Source organism: Erythrolamprus reginae, chromosome 1 (genome assembly GCF_031021105.1).
Source record: "Erythrolamprus reginae isolate rEryReg1 chromosome 1, rEryReg1.hap1, whole genome shotgun sequence".
Lineage (NCBI taxonomy): Eukaryota > Metazoa > Chordata > Lepidosauria > Squamata > Dipsadidae > Erythrolamprus > Erythrolamprus reginae.
Window position 1 is genome coordinate 52,236,525 of NC_091950.1, and position 21,276 is coordinate 52,257,800.

Sequence of the window (21,276 nt, forward strand, 5' to 3'; positions counted from 1 at the left end):
GTTGGCTATATGACTAAAAGACATTCATGTACTTGAATATTTAACAGGCATAACAGCTCAATCTGTTATTGTAGTGGAATTATGCCAATCAACTGGGGAATCTAAAAGCTGAAGAAAAAATTTATTTCAAAAGCACATTCAGATCCTTTGAACACATCAGGGAAATAAAAACCAAGGTGAAGCATAAAGTCACCCAATATGCCAAAATAAAATGAGAGCACTTGGCATTTGGTAATATACTAAAGTAAAAATTACATGTTTGTGGAACCAAACGCATACAAATAACATGAATAAATTGCAAAGTCCTTCAGATTTGTAATTCCACTATGGTATTGAGTGAATTTTTTCTAGATGAAAATGCAACGTACTTCCAAATATATGCAAATTACAAACTAAAATTGTTTTCCTTGAACAATGGTTTACTTTATGGTATAACTTTGTAATCTACTGTACTTTCCAGATAAATAACATAAAAGTTCCCATCATCCCCAAGGGAAAACAAAGGTCTTAGAGAAACCTGTTTAATAGTGTATGACTGATATGCTAAACATGAGGAATTTCAAAAGGAAAAAATGCACTCTGAACATTAATGGAGTATTAATATTCATTTTCCCCCTCCCATTTAATAATGTTCATTAACTACCTGCTTCATAAAGTTTTTTATACTTCTATAATGTAGAAACATTCAGTCTATATAGCAACTTCAAAACAAAATTCCTGTTCTTTGGTTTTCTTGAGAAAAAGCATATGGCAATTGGATAAAATCCAGATGCACTTTGCCCTTTTTGGTAAAAGAACATAAACTTGTTTAAAAGGCAAATGTTTACCCAAAAGATAGCAATTAAAAATAAACAATGTTTTAAAGTGACCTTTTACCTTTTTAGAAACTGGAATAGAGAAAAAAAGTACTGATTTTGTTTTTCAAAGAAAGTGCATGACTGTAAAGTGATAAAATTGTATATTTTTCATAATGTGGGGAAAGAGTCTATTTGTGCTGCTTTTGGAAATAAGTATGAATTTATGATTTCTGTTAAACCTGTGATCTTACAACCCTGCCATATTTTCTATATATGATTGGAAAAAGTAAATTAGCACCTGTGCTCATGTATAGTATATAAGCAATGTCTTTAGATTTTAGCACACATTTATACCTTTTACTGAAGCACTGCTTTTGTGGCAGGGAGGGTGAAAATTTAAAGACTTTTTAAGTGTGTAAAACCTTCATTTGAAATATTTTAGTAAAAATTAAGGATTTGTGGTAGTGTATGCATTCCATTGAAGATAATAAAATACATTCTTTGTAAGGGAGCTGTAACATGACTGTATTTTTGAGAAGTTGAAAAATATTAAAATACTTAGAAATCAACATACAATTACAATTTCAGTTAAACCTGTGATTCTTCATTATATTGTATATTTTAAATTAAAACAAAAATTAGGGAAGTGTGAGCCATCCTTCTGAGTTCTGCTAGATCCATATTTCTTTTTTTTCAATCATATAATATGTAATGCTAAATAGCATATAGTGATGAACACTATCAGGTAAATTTGCATGTAAGAGCAGCATAAGGGCAAAAGCAGATGCAAACGGATTAGAAATTGGATATTGAAATTGTTTGGAGAAAACATGTATTACCAAGCTGAGTACCTCATTTATATGGGGATGTTGAGATGGGGAATAAGAGACCCATGGGCACTGAATAGCAGTGAGAACATTTCAGCTTTCAGAAGCAGGTTTATTTGGATACATGTCAACACGTTTTTTCAAGAATAAGAAACAACAAAGTGTAAATCATTGTATCCCATTAGGTTTTTTTTTACATTTTGAAAATATATGTATATACAGAAATTTTCCATTTAAGTCTGAACTTTAGTTCCAAAATAACAATGGCAGAAAGTGAGGTTGTTGTATGTATGAACACATATACACAGAGAGGCATAAAATAAATTGATATTGCAACTTAGAGCAAAGTTTTGCTGGAACATTATGTAATAAAATCTTTCATCTGGAATAACCCGAATCCTGTTATTCAAGTAGATATTTACTTTTCTATTTTTTCTTCTTACCAATAAAACTCAGCCAATATGGCCTTCAAAACATGTTGTTATTATTACAAAGTAATCCAGCACTACAGTTAACAAAACTCTTTATATTTTAGTTAGCATTGTAATATTTAAACTGTATTGTTTACTGCTGATCAAACTGTAATCAAGTCAAATCCTCTGTATCTTTATCTGATTATAGTGTCCACCTTGCCCAAGACAACTGCTATCTCATCCAAGTGGCCCGTCCAAGTCCTCCAACAGGTGGCATGCCAGGAGGTGGTATTGGAGGTGGTACAGGTGGCTGTCCACCAGGGGGCACTGTGGGAGGAGGATAGCTTGCAGGTGGCATGCCAAGTCCTGGAGGGGGATGAGGTGGAACTGCATGAGAGGGAGGTAACCGAGGAGGTGGGAAATTTGGGTTGTAAGCAGGTGGTGGAGGATATCCTGGAGTAGGAGGAGGAATGGTAGGTGGAGGGAATGATGTGGGTGGAGGAGGCACAGGAGGAGGAGGGTTGGGTGGATAAACATGAGGATGATATGGCATATGAGTTGGCGGTCCATAAGTGGGTGGTAAAGTTCCATAAGTTGGCGCTTCTGTTTTCATAATTGATTGGAGACTCTGATACCCTTCTCCAGACATGTATGAATTTGTAGTGGACATACCGGTTATGTAACTGGAAGGTGGGGGTGGGGGTGGGGGACGATGAGGCATAGGTGGTGGCTGATGTACAGGAGCTGGATGAGATGGTGGAGCAATCTGGACCTTGGTTATATCTATAGAATCTACTGCAGTAGCTTGATCAGTTCCTATGGAAACTGTACTTGTCAATGGAGGTTTATGTTCTGAAAAACAGTAGAAAATATGTACATTACTATACCTAGAACAATTAAAGTCTTCTTACGAAACACCTACAATTGGTCAAGCATCACATAACTAACAAAAGGTTCTAAAGCCAAAATTTGATCCCTTGCCTTTTTTGAGAAGAGAAGAAACATGGCCAAGATAGGACATTACATTAAGAAAGAAAGGTAGCCCCAAATTAGAAAAGGAGTCCCAAACTAGTAAAAGATAAGTTTTGACTTTCTCTTACATTCCTCAGTATTCAGGGTAAAGTTCTATGCCTATGAACAGTGCCCTATCAGTTGGGCTGAAGGATACATTTGAAGTTCTATAAAGATAGATTTGCTATCGATAATCCTTTAAGGCCGTTTCAGCTCAGTAAATATTAAGGCTGTATTATTTTATTTTATTTATTTATTTCATTTCATTTTGTTAGATTTATAAGCCGCCCAACACCTGACGGAGTTAGTAACATGGGCCAAAATATTTTACCATATAAAGGGGAAGAAGATTTTGCTCTAAGGACAAATGCTGCAATGCTTCTTAACGTCATACATTAATTCTCAGAAGTCAATATGAAAACAAGGCAACAGGTGGAGCTGCCTTATTTCTAAATTTTATTTCCAAATGATAAAACAACAGCCAGATGTACAGGATACAGCTGAGTTTAGACTCACAACTCATGATCATTGATAAGCATGTAATTATAGTTTTCAGAAAATTATACAACAAATAAATATTTAGTTTTCTATTAAGCATAGTATTTTCTACCTCTCAGTAGAACTTACCAGGTGGTGGAAGCACAGATGGTGCTGGTGGATGAGCAGTTTCAATTTTAGCAATTTTAGCAGGCACCTCTGAAAACAGAACAAGAATTAAATGTTATATTTTATTTAACAACTAAAATAGCAAAAAAACCCCACATTTTTTTAAAAAAATAATGAAACTAACAATTTAATAACACAGTTTAAGGACAACGGTACTTACTTGAGAGCAGACATGCATAGCAAATTGTATTGTAAATAACTAGCTTTTTAATTATACAAAAAAGTCTATTTTACCTGCAGGTTTGGCTTCTTCCTTTGGTGATACAGGCTGCTAAGGAAAAAACAAAACAAATCAATAGTATCATTAAAATCACAATAGCAGCATTAAAAGCACTAGAAACAAAAAACCCCTCTAAGCCACATGGGCTGCAAATATAAGTCTTATCTACTCTTGCATTCAAGAACTGATATTGAAGATTGGGATCCAAATTCTTAGAATAAGCAATGTAACTTAGAAGCAAAATTTATCACCATTTTTATAACTGGTAATAATTTCTAAAAACTTCAAGTTTTCAGTGTCTGAGATTCCAAGTATGTATCATTTGTGCTTACTTAGCACTATACTCATGTCCATTCCAATTCATACTTTCTTAGGGTGCAGAAAAACCACAGTTTTTCCTTCCACATTCAGCATCTTTTTTTACCAGTGCTTTGTAAGCAATAAATCATAGTAATCAAATTTCAGGATTCTTTGTACTAAAAAGCAGTATATAAACCCCTTGGCAAATATAGATAAGAAGAATAGATCCCTCACATACAAAGCATTCTTTCTGTCATTCTTACCGCAGGTCGCTTTGTCTGCCTGGGAGGACTTGACTGGGGAGAGAGTTTTTTGGGTTGCTGAATTTGTGGTTGCTGTTGCTGTTGCTGCTGCTGTTGTTGTTGTTGTTGCTGCTGCGGCTGTTGTTGTTGCTGCTGCTGTTGCTGCTGTGTCCCACCCTGTTGGGAGTCTTTGGACTGCTGAGGTTGAGACTGTTCTGAACTCTGAGAAGGCTGCAACTGTGGGATTGGAGGCACTTGTGGTGTAGGTTGGAGGGAAGGAGGCTGCTGCAGCTGATGGGGAGTATGGTGAGGCATTTGTTGTTTCCCCTGGGAGTACAGATCCAGAATCTGATGGCAGATGTCTAGGGAACAGCGGAGGGGAAAAATTACAAAAGTTACACATTTTAACAATCAGCCAAATGCATTATTGAAAAAAATGCATTCAAACTCATACTAGATTTATTCAATCTTAATCGTTTTTACCAAACTCCACAAAGCTTAGTTTTAGTGCATTTTCTTAGCTCTGCTTTAGACAAAAACTGAAGAAAAAATCATCTCTGGAAGTTCATTGGGCAGAAATAATTTCAAACAAGGGATTCTCTTTTACAGGAGCATATATATAAATATGGGAGTGTGTGTATAAACACATACACACACTGCAACCCCAGATTGTTATCAAAGGCCCTGACCTTGGAAGTCCATTTTATAATCAGTCTCAGTCTCTCTCTCTCTCTGCAAAACTACAACATGGACTCTGTATGACATGTCAAGTACATGCTTTCCAAGCACATTTTAAAGATAATAAACTGAACATTCAGATTAAAAAATATATAAATAATTGCCTCTTTTTAAACATGCGGTTTTATTTAAGGACCTGTTTATACCTAATATTGACTTTATTATTATCTTGACTTCAATACATATAAGGGGCAGCAGAGGATCCTTAGTTACGGGCTTGTCTTCATACTTGATGGAAGTAAATTAAATTAACCTTTCTTCATGCAGTTTTAAAATGAGAATATAATGAACAATTTACATTTCAGTAAGGATAAACTACAATTTATATATGGTAGGTAAGATGCAAACAATACAACTCGTTAGAAAAACAAAAAGTATTACAGTAGGTTGGAAATATTTCAGGTACCTTCCAGGACATCAACAGGTACATCTTGTACAAATTGTTCCCACCATCTTCTGTACATGGGCTTTGAAGTCCACTCTTGAATTTCAAATTTGCACAAGCGACCAGCTAGATACATAACTGCAACTGCTATAATTTCAGGTTCCCATTGCAGAGAAAGTGTAGTACACAAACTTCAAGAAACAAAACACAAAATGCCACATCAGGTGGGAGAATACAGTTCTGACTGTACCGTATTTTTCACTCCATTAAGACAAACCTGACTATAAGATGCGCCTAGATTTAGAGGATGAAAACAAGAAAAAAAAATCAGACGGAGCCTGAGAGGACCAAAAATAGGTGTCCTCTCATGTTCTAGCTCTGCCTATTGACTCCTGAACTCTGGAAAAGAGACAGAAAAAGCAGGCAACAACAAAGACAGAAGAGGTGGTGTCCAGCACTATAAAAGGACACCGTGGCTGCTGTTCCCCAAAGGACTGGTCCACTGTTGGGGATCCTTGAGGTAACAAACTTCATGGTCTGTGATGCAATATTCACTCCATAAGATGCACAGACATTGCACTTTTTGGGAGGGGACGGGAGAAGTGTGTTTTTTGGAGTGAAAAATATGGTATATCTTTGAGATCATATCCAGAACCAAAGAGGGAAATTCTCTACATCTAGATGGTCCTCAAACCAAAACCCATTCAGACTTGTTAGGAATATGTCTGAGCCTTTTTCCCTCAACCAAACTCCAGACTTGGGAGAGGTTACAAAGCAGTATTACAGGCAAACTCTGCCCATAGCCTGGAGTTTGATCTGGAAGGAGCTCAAGGTTGACTCAGCCTTCCATCTTTTAAAGGCCAGTAAAATGGGGACGCTGATTGTTGGGGCTATTATGCTTAGAATGCAAACCACCCAGAGAGTGCTGTAAAACACTATGGGGTGGTATGTACAGTAAATCTAAGTGCTATTGCTATTGCAAGAGGCCTTCGTTCTTGAAGCTACATTGGAGAATGCACTTTGGTAGCATTGGAAGTTTCCCCAAACTGTGTGTAAACCAGGCCCATTCTTGTTTAATTTGCAGAATATCTATAGTGGTTGCATGAGAGCATGGCTCTTCCATGTGAATTCAGGAGGTTGCATGGAAATGCACCATTCTCATATGCCTCCAGAGCCTCCACAATTATGTGAAAGCATGCCCCATTCTCACAGAGTTTTTGGAAGCTTCCTAGGTTATGTGACAACACATCCCTTTTGCACAACTTTCCGAAGTCACATAAGAGCACATTCTATTCCTGTATGCACAATACAAGAACACAACACAAAAATGAGGTGTGCTTTCAAGAATAGTTGAAGTTTGGCATGTTATTTTTGAAACAAGTGTTGTATGTTCATTATCAATGTCATAGATGATAAACCTGTTCAAGGTGTTTGAAATACTCTGTAACAGGCTACCTATGCTTCTAAGGACATTACTTATATATTAATAAGGACCTCAGACATAAACACAACAAGGAATTGAAACTAGCAGTTGATGGAACTAGATCCAAAGTTGTTAGAAGTATCCATTATTTCTGATGCACTTTCTATTGTCCTTTCACCTCTTTCTTTCTTTCTTTCTTTCTTTCTTTCTTTCTTTCTTTCTTTCTTTCTTTCTTTCTTTCTTTCTTTCTTTCTTTCTTTGTAGAGAAGGAACAGATAGCTATCTCCAGAGATTGGAATTTGTGCAAAGGACTGAATGAAATCAACACATTCCAAAATACATAAACAATTTTTGACTAAGAAGTCACTGGGTTTACTAAATTATTATAAATACTGAGGAAAATAATGTCTGGAATCTGCAACAGAATGAACAAAATGCTTACAACATATGGCTGAAGATGGAGGAGGGATATCTTACCTGTCATTTACGAAAGTCCATGCCATTTGAACCAGTTTTTGAATTTTATTTTTATCACCTATTAGAAAAAGACAAAAAGAAAAAGACAAAAGACTAGATTAAGCCAATAAATAGCCATAGCAACAGAATATTCTCAGTGTTATAGAGCCTTGCTATATTATTTATTTTTATTTATTTATTCTTTGTCCAATATACAATACATATGGAATAGAATAGACATTAAGTAATATATATGACGATAGAAAGTAAAAAGAAGAGAAGTAGATGGGAGGGAGAGAGTATATATGATATAAGAGATAAGGAGAGAATAGATATAGATATATAGATATAGAAAAGGAGAGAATATATATGACATATGAGATAAGGAAAGACAATTGGACAGGGGACGATAGGCACATCAGTGCACTTATATACGCCCCTTACTGGCCTCTTAGGAACCTGGAGAGGTCAATTGTGGAGAGTCTAAGGGAGAAGTGTTGGGGGTTGGGAGTTGACACTATCGAGTCCGGTAATGAGTTCCACGCTTCGACAACTCGATTGTTAAAGTCATATTTTTTACAGTCAAGTTTGGAGCGGTTAATATTAAGTTTGAATCTGTTGTGTGCTCTTGTGTTGTTGCGGTTGAAGCTGAAGTAGTCGTTGACCGGAAGGACGTTGCAGCATATGATCTTGTGGGCAATACTTAAATCGTGTTCTAAGCTTTCAAGACCCAGGATAGATAGTCTATTTTCGTAGGGTATTCTGTTTCGAGTGGAGGAGTGAAGGGCTCTTCTGGTGAAATATTTTTGGACGTTTTCGAGAGTGTTGATGTCTGAGATGTGGTATGGGTTCCAGACAGATGAGCTGTATTCGAGAATGGGTCTGGCATAGGTTTTGTAGGCTCTAGTCAGTAGTGTGAGATTGCCAGAGCAGAAGCTACGTAGGATCAGATTAACAACTCTGGAAGCCTTTTTGGCGATATTGTTGCAGTGGGCTTTAGCACTTAGGTCGTTTGATATTAGTATTCCAAGGTCTTTTACTGAGTGTGGGTTGGCTGCGAGAATTTGTTTATTCAGTTCATATGCGAAGTTTGGATTCTTTTTGCCGATGTGGAGGTAGAGCATTTGTTGGTTGATATTGGAAGTTGCCAGGTGTTAGACCAATTTGAAACAAAGTCAAGGTCTTTTTGGAGAGTGAGTATGTTGTCAGTGGTGTTGAATAGTTTCACATCGTCGGCAAAAAGCACACAGTAGCTTGCGATATTATCACAGAGGTCATTGATGTATAGGATGAAAAGAGTAGGACCTAGTACACTGCCTTGGGGAACGCCGCTTTTGACAGGGACGGGGATGGAAATGGCGCTTCCGATTTTGACAACTTGTTGCCTGTTTGACAGGAATGCAGTAATCCAGTTGTGGAGGAGTCCTGAGATGCCATAGGATTTGAGTTTTAGGAGAAGTTTGTCGTGAACCACTGAGTCAAAGGCTTTGCAGAAGTCGATATAAATTGCATCGATGGATTTTCCTTGATCAAGATGGGTAGTCCAGATGTTTTTGCAGTGAAGTAGTTGTAGGTTGCAGGATAGTTTCTTTCTGAATCCAAATTGTTTTTTTGATAGTAGGTTATTAGATTCTAAGTAAAGATTGATCGATTTATAATTGATTCCATGATTTTACAAGGGACGCAGCATAGTGATATTGGTCTGTAGTTGTCAACTAGTGATGGGTCTCCTTTTTTGAAAATGGGGATGACTACTGCTTTTGACCACAGCTTGGGGAGAGTGCTGGTCCTGAAGGATTTTTGGAAGATAATGCTTAGGGGTTCAGCTATGGCAGAAGAAAGTTTTCTTAGGAAGTATGCACAAAGACCGTCTGGTCCGACAGATAGGGAAGGTTTGAGGTCACGGATTGCTTTTTCAACGTAGTCTATGATTTGTCAGGATTCAATAAACATTTCTACTAAAGGATTGTGGTGCTTGACAATGCTGATAATTGTAAACTGCCCAGAGAGTGCTGTAAAAGCACCATGGGATGGCATAGAAGTCTAGTACTATTGCTATTGAGTGGGCATGCCTTTTCCCAATTTTGAACTTGGAGAAATGGTGAGAATTGTCTCAGCAATTATGTGGCCAACTTTCCCTAGCTCTGATATGTTGGATGTCTGGGGACTATTTGATGTTTAAGTCATCTGAAATGATCAAATTCAAATCAATTCCTAACTCTGTCTTCACTGTTCTGAAGGGGAAAATAACCACTTGGACATTTTGGAGAACATAGAAAAAGTGTCAGACTTTGCTTTCTAAGATTAAAAGAAAAAGAAGGGCTTATTACAGAGTCACCAGACTTCAGAATAAAGCAAGAAAAATAAGTTTAAGTTTATGCGATGATGACTCTATTACAATCATGGACATAAATGAATTTGAATATAAGTAGCTCGGAGTTCAGACCAACAGCCCATAAGTATAAGTAGTTCTTGACCATGGGACTGGATTTTAGTTGCAAGTGACTGTGGTTGCTAAGAATGAGGCCATTGTGATTGCTTTGCTCAACAACTACCATCCTTGCTCTCCAAGTTTGTTAAGCAGGTGGAACAAAAGAGTTGAAAGAGGACAGGTAGCTCCCCTCCATATATGGAAGAGAACTCCTGTGCTAGAAAAATTAAGGTCAGATCTCAAAGATCTGAATTTAGTTTCTCTCTCCTCTACAACTGCACTGGGTCAGAAAGGAAACTTGGATCTTCGGGATTTGAGCTTCCTCTCTCCAATGGTAAATGATTTAGCTTTACTAGATAAATGGTCAAAGCAATGGAAACTGCAGTTTAATGTTTCCAAATGTAAAATAATGCACTTGGGGAAAAGGAATCCTCAAACTGAGTATTGTATTGGCAGTTCTGTGTTAGCAAATACTTCAGAAGAAAAGGATTTAGGGGTAGTGATTTCTGACAGTCTCAAAATGGGTGAACAGTGCAGTCAGGCGGTAGGGAAAGCAAGTAGGATGCTTGGCTGCATAGCTAGAGGTATAACAAGCAGGAAGAGGGAGATTATGATCCCGCTATATAGAATGCTGGTGAGACCACATTTGGAATACTGTGTTCAGTTCTGGAGACCTCACCTACAAAACGATATTGACAAAATTGAACGGGTCCAAAGACGGGCTACAAGAATGGTGGAAGGTCTTAAGCATAAAACGTATCAGGAAAGACTTAATGAACTCAATCTGTATAGTATGGAGGACAGAAGGAAAAGGGGGGACATGATCGAAACATTTAAATATATTAAAGGGTTAAATAAGGTCCAGGAGGGAAGTGTTTTTAATAGGAAAGTGAACACAAGAACAAGGGAACACAATCTGAAGTTAGTTGGGGGAAAGATCAAAAGCAACATGAGAAAATATTATTTTACTGAAAGAGTAGTAGATCCTTGGAACAAACTTCCAGCAGACGTGGTAGATAAATCCACAGTAACTGAATTTAAACATGCCTGGGATAAACACATATCCATCCTAAGATAAAATACAGAAAATAGTATAAGGGCAGACTAGATGGACCAGGAGGTCTTTTTCTGCCGTCAGACTTCTATGTTTCTATGTTTCAATGTCTCTGTTTTCCTCCCCTCCATGCCCTAGCCCCGTGATGGCAAGCCCCTTCCACACCACACTGCGCATCCCCATGCATGTGCCCCCTCCCCTGTTGGGCTGGATTTTTTACCCTCAGGTAAAAAAGGATCCCTGAATCCTTCAAAGTGCAATAAACAGCCCAGTGGCAAAAAAGCTTATTTTCTCTAGCCAGAGTTCCCTTTGGGGCAAAAAAGGGAGGGGGAGGTCTTTTGTGCAAAAAAGGGAGGGGGGTGTACTCCAGCACTGGCTGGGGGCGGCAGGTGGCAGATCCTGCATCCCATAGATGAGCGCTTGGCAACCAGTCGTAAGTTCAAGGTGGTTGCCAGACATAAGAATTGTGATGTGACCATGCTGGGGGCAGGGGGCAATTGTAACTTCAAGGACAGGCCACAATAATCTTCCCTGACTCCGTCATAACTTTGAATAATCATTAAATGACCAGTCATAAATTGAGAACCAGCTGTAAGGATTTATGAACATGTATTGAAATAAAATTATTATACCTTTAAGTTGCTTTGCATATTTAAGTAGAAATTGATAAGGGTGTTCGACTTGCAAGTCAAATTTTATTGTCTGCAGCAAGATTCTCTCTAAAACCATAACTTCTTCCTAATATCAAAAGAGAGCAAATACAAATTCATTGAGTGCAATGCTTCAAGTGCAATGTGTTTTATTAGTAGTTATTATGTATTCAACATATTTTGAATTTAAAATATTTTGCATACCTGTATTCATTAGTTTTGTTTAATTATAGAAGTCTCATCTATCATTATGCAATGATAGATGGGTTAGCACTGCCCCAAACAGATCCTGTGTGTAATCTGGAGGTTCTCCTGGATTCACGAATCCTACTCAAACAGCAGTGGCAGTCATGTCCAAGAGGACCTTTGTGCAACTGCAGGTTGTGCACCAGTTACACCCTTTCTTGAACTAATAATCCCTACTTATGGTCACTCATGCCCTAATCACCTCCCATCTTGACTATTGCAACATGCTGTACATAGAGCTGCCTCTGAAAAGCATCAGGAAGCTCCAGCTGGTGCAAAATGCAACAGCCCACATGGTTTTGTGCAAACCTCAGTGTGCACATGTATCACCTCTCATGAGTAAACTGTATTGGTTGCCAATTTGCCTTTGGGTGCAATTAAAGCCCATCATGGCGTGAGACCAGGTTATCTGAAGGACCATCTCTTGCCGCTCTTATCAACCCTACCCACTACAGCAGAGAGGAAGGAATGTTGTGAGTCCTATCCCCTAACGAGATACATCTGGTGGGATCCAGAAGAGCCTTCACCATGGTGGCTTCTTCTCTCTGGAATATTATCCCCCAGACTAGCCCCACTCTAAAACTCTTTTGGAGGGCCCTGAAACAGGCCTGGGAACTCAGAGTGGCATGGAGCCCATTAAATGGCTAGTATGAATTTGTATTTGTCACCAGGGTGGGGAGGTTATTATTTTACTTTTTATTATTTTTATTTCTTTTATATGTTTTTTATATCCTTGTAAGCAGCTCTGAGTCGCCATGTGCGAGTAGGCAACAATATACATAAATTTTCTAAATTAACCAATAAATAATGCTAAGGGAAGCAATATTTTAAATATTTAAAAATCTTCTTAGCATTTAAACAAAAGTACATAAAGGCACTTGTATTTTGTAATTGTATGGCAACTTTCATAAAAAATAATTCTGGGCCTATCTGTTTCTAGAACTTGGTGTTATTATAGCTTAAATGTAGCTTCCAGTATAAATTATTTGTGGTTGAGACCAATTGCATTTTTCCTCTACCATTAAAACCCGAGATTAGGGTGGAATGTCAAAAAGAACAAAACGGAGAAGCAGAGGTCTAGATCATCATTTCTTATTATTTATTAAATGTATTTCTATCCTTCCACATTCCCAATTAGACTGTCAGCAACTGTTGTCAATAAGTTAGTTGATTTTTTTTTGGGGGGGGGTAGTTAAGATTTACTGTTCTTCACTAATTTTGCAGTATGTCCAAATGATAAATTCAGCTACTGATTTAACAATCACATCTGGGATGGGATAAGGGACATATTAGTGTTAAACAGTTTGTGGCAGAATAGTAAAACTGCATAAATGGACAAATGTTAATTACTAGAAAGAAAACAGTTGCTGGGCAATAATAGAACTAAAGTGGATTTGATTTAAATCAACTTGATTTAAATCATATTTTTTAAAGAGCAACCGTCATCTCTGTCCCATAGCAACTCCTCCTCTGACCAGCTGTTGACTCACTGACAGCCCCAATATTACAGACTATACAGTCTCATGCTACATAACTAAGCTCCATTTCATGCTGAATAAACTAAATTGTTAATGTATCTTAAATAGGAAACTATCTTTAGATTTTTTTATTCCAAAAGCATCTTATTAAAATAAATTTGATAAAAATTAAAAAAAACCAATTTAAAGAACTAAATAAAGGTGCATTTCAATATGAACAATATACCTTTGAGGATCCCCCCCCCAATTAGTTTGTGGATAGCTTTTTGTTTGTTCTCACTTAAAAAATCAGCACCCACAAAATATGAGAGCCAAGCAGTATTTTACTACTATTCTTTGGTAGCAAGTAAGTAAGAATCTTGCTTTAAAGAAGTTAACAAGAAATCTAATCCCTAACAGAAAATAGGTGAAGCAGATTCACAAAAGGCACTACCTCCCTAGTCCAGGGGTAGGCAAAGTTGGCTCTTCTATGACATGTGGACTTCTACTCCCAGAATTCCTGAGCTAGCATGATTGGCTCAGGAATTCTGGGAGCTGAAGTCCACAAGTCATAAAAGAGCCAACCTTGCCTATCCCTGCCCTAGTCAATTAAAGAAGTACTTTCTTTTAGACTTATTAGTTAAATACCAAAAGATTAGCTGATTTTTTGAGCCTACCTTATAGAAACCAAAGTAAATTTTACTGGAAATTAAAAATAAAATAATCAACAATTTCTAAAACATTACATGTAATGTAATTCTCTAGTGACACACAAACCTTTAAAAATAAAAGTATGTAGAAACAAGCCTGTAAAGAATTATATCCATTTTAACTTTCAGGACCTCTAAAAATTAATTACAATTATTAAACAATACCTCCTACTAAGCTATTGAAAGACTTTGTGGCTAAGATACTTTAACAAGAAATGTGACAAATGTTGATTTTTTCCAGTTTGCTTACTGTATGCATATGGCTGCACTCTGTGTGGCCAGTTTCACTGCTTCCCTTGTGCAGTGGGTTATTTCTTTGCTGAAAAGACAGGCAAATGCAACAGGAGAACAACACAAGCACTGCAATACATATTGCCTTTGAAAATAACATGTTGAAATTACTAGCTAAATTAATCAAGCCAGTGAAATATATTTCAATTATTAATAAATTGCCAATTTTTATATAGAAAAAATCAAGTATTTGAGTGACAGATGCTTGCATCTAGTTTTATTTACAGGTAGTCCTTAACTTATAACCACAATTGGGATTGGAATTTCAGCCACTAAACAATGTGGTAGTTAAGGAAATAATCACATAATTGGACTCTTTTTATTTATTAAGAGTACTTCTATCCTGTGACATTTTATGATAATTTTTAGTGGTCATTAAATCAAATGGTTGTTAAGCAAATCACAGAGTGAATCCAGCTTCTGCTATTGACTTTGTTTGAAGGTGTTTGGCAAGCTTGCAAATGCTGAAATCATTTTAAATGTGAACCAATTACCCAGCATCCAAAACACAATTGTGTGATTACAGGGGTAGTATGATGGTCATAACTTCAAAGACAAATCAGATCATCAATCATCTTTTTCAGCACCATCATAACTTTGAACTATCATTGAATGTATAGCCGTAAATCAAGGATTACCTGTATTTTATTCTATGAATACTACCAAAACAGCTACATAAATGGGTACATGTTACTTGGATTGTACCATGACAAATTTAAGTCAGAGAATCTTTAGGACATCTGAGTTTACCTTTGGATCATCTCCAAACTGCCCAAACTGAACATCATTTAGTAAACTACGAGCTGTTTTGATGATATCTTTACACTTTTTAGGTGTTTCTTCAACTTTTCCTGCTAAGAATAGGCAGCAAGCTCCAGTCACCTATTAAAAATATGATTTTAGAAAGCCATTAAAGAACATAAGGCCTGCCAATATATTTGGTATTGGTAACCATAATTTGGTTAATTATTTCTGCCAGTAAGAGCTAATAAACAAAACAAGAATCAAATAGTTAAGATTCACTTATGATATTATTCTATAAGTTCAGATTCTAAGGTTGCATTTGTTTTTGATTTACAAAACCAGTCTTCTCTGGAAAAAGCAGAGCAGTATACTGTTTTGTATATATACTGGTGATCTGATTCAGGTGGTGTGCATAAATATATTCAAAATAGAGATTACCTAAAATTCTTAAACTCTAATCTACCTTCTCAGCAATACCCTTTAAATTCTACAGGAACTACAAGAAGGTATATGCAAATAAATAGCATATTCCTGCCCCTTTATTTCTACCTCCAAGTCCTTAAGATTCCTGCAATGTATTTTATTTCTGGGCTGTATTTTTTTGGGTTCAGATATTTTAATTATTTTTTGTGAAGCATTAGTAGACAGCAATTACATACTATAAACCAAAAGCAGGATATTAGCACTTACATATCTTGGGAATTGTTTGAAGGAATGGAACATATAAAACCGATGAAAATATATTATTCCAGTTGCCAGTGTGTCATAATGTCTGAATACAGGATAGGAATGTAACATTTTTAGCTCACTTTCAACTATAAATATTATAAATGAATAAAACTGAATAACATACCAAAGAGAGCCAGTCAAGTATGCTGATTAAAGAACCTGGCTAAAAACTGGGAGACTGTGATATGCCTTAGGCATGAAGGCAGTTGAGTGATTTTAGACTGAGGGAACTGTAGGAAGAAACCAATGGCAAACCACTTCTGAAATCTTGCCAAGAAAACAGCAGGGATTAGTCCAGGCAAGTTACAAGTAAAGATTGACACAAAGTCATACGGAATGGTATAGAATTGTTATGAAATAACTAAAATTATTCTATTTATTTATTAAATTTATTGGCCACCCATTTTACAAAGAAAATTAAAAGAGAAAAATATATTGAAATCGAATTACAAGCACTGGTGTTTGTGAATAGATTCTTGAACTAGTTGTACACATAATTAATGACATATAAAATATTAATTTAATAATAATAATTTATTAGATTTGTATATTAACCTTGTATACAGTTCAACAGATTAACAACATTACTATTTAATTATTAGAATTAACCTAAGTTTAGCATTTGAGCAACAATTTAGAAATGCTAAGGAAATCATGTTCCAGAAGTTACATTTTTTGATTGACATACGATACTGGGTTAAACTAGTTAGAAAATTATAGACTCCAAACAAGAATAAATTGTAAATTAACAGATTTTGTTACTGGGGGAAAAAGATTACCAACAAAGTAACCACCAAGCTGTAACTAAAATTGGAAAAAGAAAAAGTATTTAAATAATAGTTTCTGATTGTTAAAAATTTAAATAAAAGTTAAGATTTTTGTGGAAACACATTATTTGATCATAAAGTAAAAATATAATATGAAATCTTAACCCTACATACTGCACAATAGAGAATTTTAAAAGGATACAATCCCAAACGGGTTCCTACATCAAATATAAACCGGGCACCTTCTCTTCTGTATCTTGCCTCAGTAGCTGGATCAAGTCCCTCTAGCTGTGATGGTGTATGTGCCAAGTCCTTCTTATCCCAATACCAACATGGCTTTGTGTGGTCCAGGTTTGCCAAAGCTACTGATGGACTAGAACTTTCTTTATTTTCCTTCATTTATCAATACAGAATAATTCTGTAAGGTAGGTTTTTAAATGTTTTGCTTTTCATATGACTTTAGAATCTATGGAAAAAGTAAATCTTGATCAATGAGGCGCTGAGGAAGTTGCATTCAAAACCTAACATTTTCAAGCATTTTTATATGCCACCTTCTAATTCCTAGAATCCATGGATTTAGCTTTTTTTAAATGTTCTCATCTTATTTCTTCCATTTTTATTCATTTATTATTTAACCTTTATTGTGCCTTTAAAAATATTTTTATCTCCCTTATTTTATAAATAACACAAGGCAGCAAACCTTTGTGGCCTTACGAAAGGCCAGCAGGGTGGGGGCAGTGCAGACATTGGATGGTTCCAAAGAAGGCCCTCCCCCGTGGTTCCGCCAACCTGCATTGCTTAGTTGACAGGACCCGGAGGAGGCCAACTCTGTGAGCTCTTATTGGTCTCAGGGAGGTATGCGGTAAGAGGCGGTCCCGTAATTATCCAGGATTAAATCAATCCTAGGTCATGATACACTGAATGACAATTCACTCTCAGACAAAACTACCTTACAGCATGCTGAGGATTAAAAATCAAGGAAAATCACCATTTAGGAATCTTGAATCCCTGAAGAAAAGGTTGAATGCAAATGTAACAAATATATGTAACTTCAGCAAATCAAAGCCCTGTTAAATCTCACTATGGGGATAATTTAAAAACTGGTAGATTTGAACACTAATAATCCTAAATTTGGTAACTGATCTAGTAACCATATAAAATCCAAGAAATGTAATAATAATAATAATAATAATAATAATAATAATAATAATTATTATTATTATTTATATTTGTATGCTGCCCTTTTCTGAAGACTCGGGGTGGCTCACAACGTAACAGCAATACAATATAAATCTAATGTTAAAAACTTTAAAAAACTAATTTAAAATACATAGTTATAAAAACTTATCTATTACACAATCATACACACTCAGTCCGACTGAACAAAAACATAATAAAGGTCAGCAAAAAAAGGGAGGGGAGATTAATTCCCCCATGCCTGGCGGCAAAGGTGAGTCTTCAACATTTTACGGAAGGCGAGGAGGGTAGGGACAGTTCAAATCTCCGGGTGGAGTTGATTCCAGAGGGCCAGGGCCGCCAGAGAAGACTCTTCCCCTGGGGCCCGCCAGACAGCATTGTTTTGTCGACAGGACCCAGAGAAGGCCAATTCTCTGGGACCTAATCGACTGCTGGGACTCGTGCGGCAGAAGACGGTCTCATAGGTACTCTAGTCTGATGCCACGTAGGGCTTTATAGTTCATTACCAACAAGCCGCGGAGTGTTGATGAAACATGGGCATATCTGAGAAATCCCATGATAGCTCTTGCGGCCGCATTCTGCACGATCTTAAGTTTCCAAACACTTTTCAAAGGTAGCCCCATGTAGAGAGTGTTGCAGTAGTCGAATCTCGAGGTGATGAGGGCATGAGTGACTGTGAGTAGAGACTTCCTATCCAAATAGGGCCGCAACTGGTGCACCAGGCGGACCTGGGCAAACGCCCTCCTCGCCACAGTTGAAAGATGGTGCTCTACTGTTAGCTGTGGATCGAGGAGGACACCCAAGTTGAGGACCCTCTCCGAGGGGGTCAATAATTCCCCCAGGATAATGGACGGACAGATGGAATTGTCCTTGGGAGGCAAAACCCACAGCCACTCCGTCTTGTCAGGGTTGAGTTTGAGCCTGTTGACACCCATCCAGACCCCAACAGCCTCCAGGCACCGGCACATCACTTCCAAGGCTTCGCTGACTGGACATGGGGTGGATATGTATAACTGGGTATCATCAGTATGCTGATGATACCCAGTTATATATCTCCACCCCATGTCTTGTCAGCGAAGCAGTGGAAGTTATGTGCCGGTTTATTATCTACATGAAACCACTGGGTGAGATCATCCAAGGGCATGGGGTGAGGTATCATCCTCACCCCATGCCCTTGGATGATCTCATCCAGCGGTTTCATGTAGATATTAAAAAGCAGGGGGAGAGGACCGACCCCTGAGGTACCCCACAACGGAGAGACCTAGAGCTCGACCTCTGACCCCCCACTAACGCCGACTGCGACCGACTGGAGAGGTAGGAGAACCACTGTAGCACAGTGCCTCTCACTCCCAACACCTCCAGTCAGTGCAGATGGATACCATGGTCAGTGGTATCGAAAGCCGCTGAGAGGTCAAGAAGCACCAGGACAGAGGATAAACCCGTGTCCAAGGCCCGCCAGAGATCATCCATCAGCACGACCAAAGCAGTTTCTGTGCTGTAGCTGGGCCTGAATCCTGACTGTTGAGGGCCTAGGTAATCGGCTTCTTCCAAGGACCGCTGGAGCAGGAGCGACACCACCTTCTCAACAACCTACCTTGAAGTTCTTGAGGAGGGGGCGCACAAGTGCCTCCTTGTAGGGAGCCGGGAAGGACCCCCCACTCAAAGAAGCATTGACAATCTCCTGGACCCAGACGTGTCACCTCCTTGCTGGCCGAAACCAGTCAAGAGGGACATGGATCCAGTAGACAGGTGGTGGAACTCACAACTCCAATGGCCTTGTCCACTTCATCAGGTGTCACCAGGTCAAACTCCTCCCAGACAGATGGACAAGGATGGGCCCCAGTCACCTCGACTACTCGTTGTCAGTCGATACTGCTATCCAATCGGAGTCGAGGTCTGCCCGGATCTGAGCCACTTTATTAGCGAAAAACTAGTTAAAATCCTTGGCACTGCTCTGCAAGGGCTCCCCAAACCTCCCCCCCGGAAGGGAGTGGGTCATCTTGAACAGAGCGGCCAGGCGGGATTCCGCTGATGCAATCAATAATATAAGATTCATACACCACACTAATCAAAATCAAACTAGATACTTGCAGATGATGCTTGAAACAAGTTCCATCCTCATAGTCTTTGACCTGAAATAGATCGCCTCCACTTTCCCAAGAACAGCACACTTCCAAACATTAGATTCCAGTCTTTTAAAACAAACATTGGAGTCATTTCTTTACCTGACACTAGTCCCAGTTGTAAGGGTGGCAGGGGTTTAACCAATTCTGATTTTAAATCTATAAGATGCAGAGTAATACTGTAAAGATCTATTATTTGCTATCAACTCTGGTCCCCCACCGTATTTAGGAAAACAATGAAATAAACAGGAATAGAAAGTATATAAACAGCCCTCTCATCCACTGCTCTATAATTCTGTAATTTTGACTCCCACTAAAGCCAAACTTTCAAAAATTGCCTACCACCAATTACAAGGCAAACATTTTTCCAGTTTATTCATTTTATATTCTGGATAAATGTGCACAAGTTTCACTGTCAAGCCATATTTACTTATTTAATAAACTTGTCAAGGAAGAGTAGTAGATGCTTGGAACAAACTTCCAGAAGTGGTTGAATTTAAACATGCCTGAGATAAACATAGATCCGTCCTACGATTAAAAAAAACAGGAAATGGTATAAGGGCAGACTAGATGGACCATGAGGTCTTTTTTCTGCCGTCAATCTTCTGTTTCTAAGGAAGATGTATTTAACTTGTTTTTTAAAAAAAAAAAAAAGTTTGTTCTGTTCTACGGCCTATATAACAATAATTCCCGGACTGCCGCCTTTGTATTTTAAAGTTTGATCTGTAACTTTCCAGACGGGCTGTAGAAAAATTTCTTTTCGTCCCCGTCATTTAAAACGAATCTTTTTCCATCCTTCACCGGAGCCGTTGCCATTAATTCCATCAAAGGCTTCCTACATTTCAACCTCAGCACACCTCTGTCACTTTGATAGTTTCGATCATGCAGCCTCTCTTTCAGTCAGTCACGCAGTATTGATGAAACAACCAACTCACGGACTACGGGTAAAACAGAACCCGAGAACAGCAAGCCATCCACCTCAGCCGCCGCGCGACGCCATCTTGCAAAGACCCAATCAAAGTCGTTGCGACGTTATTGCGTCGGCGCGTGCAAGGTGAAGGGAGCCTGATGACGCCGCCTCAGAAAGCGCATTGATACCAAGCCGCGAATCAAATCTCCGCTGTTTCTACTAGCCGCCCCTCCTCCCTTCGGTAACTCCGCCTGCGCGCGAGACAGGGTCTGCCATTCCTGTAAAACGTTTCAGAGTGGTTGGCCAATGGGCATGCCCATAATAGAGAAAGGAGGTGTTGGCTGTAGCCAATGATTTCTAAGAAGAATGGCGGGGAAGGGAGGGAGAAAAATGAGTTACTTTCATTTTCCCGCCAATCAAAATTTATTATCCCGCCTCCCCGCTTAGATATTTTTGCCTGTTCCTTTTTTCCTCTCCTTTAACACGCCC

General features: G+C 38.1%; 1 protein-coding gene across 4 annotated transcripts; it reads right to left on the minus strand.

Annotated features, from left to right (window-relative positions):
* Positions 1–1,715: 1,715 nt before the first annotated feature.
* CCNK (cyclin K) lies at positions 1,716–21,251 on the minus strand. 4 transcript variants are annotated; one of them, XM_070752556.1, is made up of 12 exons: positions 20,813–21,251; positions 16,760–17,023; positions 15,752–15,833; positions 15,068–15,199; positions 14,277–14,345; positions 11,596–11,701; positions 7,500–7,557; positions 5,621–5,790; positions 4,498–4,838; positions 3,949–3,985; positions 3,676–3,744; positions 1,716–2,889 (listed from the first exon to the last, which is right to left on the minus strand). In XM_070752556.1, exons 2-12 carry the CDS (start codon positions 16,954–16,956, stop codon positions 2,270–2,272), a joined length of 1,881 nt encoding a protein of 626 aa, XP_070608657.1. In that variant the 5' UTR covers positions 16,957–17,023; positions 20,813–21,251; the 3' UTR covers positions 1,716–2,269. The 4 variants fall into 4 exon arrangements, with proteins under 4 accessions (XP_070608657.1, XP_070608665.1, XP_070608686.1 ...); XM_070752564.1 differs by having other exon boundaries at positions 3,949–3,982; positions 20,813–20,976; XM_070752585.1 differs by lacking the exon at positions 14,277–14,345 and having other exon boundaries at positions 3,949–3,982; positions 20,813–21,030.
* Positions 21,252–21,276: the final 25 nt, after the last annotated feature.

Coding starts and splice junctions, on each gene's coding strand:
- CCNK (XM_070752556.1), bottom strand. CDS start 16,956: ATGAAGGAAAATAAAGAAAGTTCTAGTCCATCAGTAGCTTTGGCAAAC. Junction 4,839..5,620: donor ACCTGTTGATGTCCTGGAAG/GTACCTGAAATA, acceptor GCTGTTCCCTAG/ACATCTGCCATCAGATTCTG. Junction 3,986..4,497: donor GGCAGACAAAGCGACCTGCG/GTAAGAATGACA, acceptor TTTTTTCCTTAG/CAGCCTGTATCACCAAAGGA.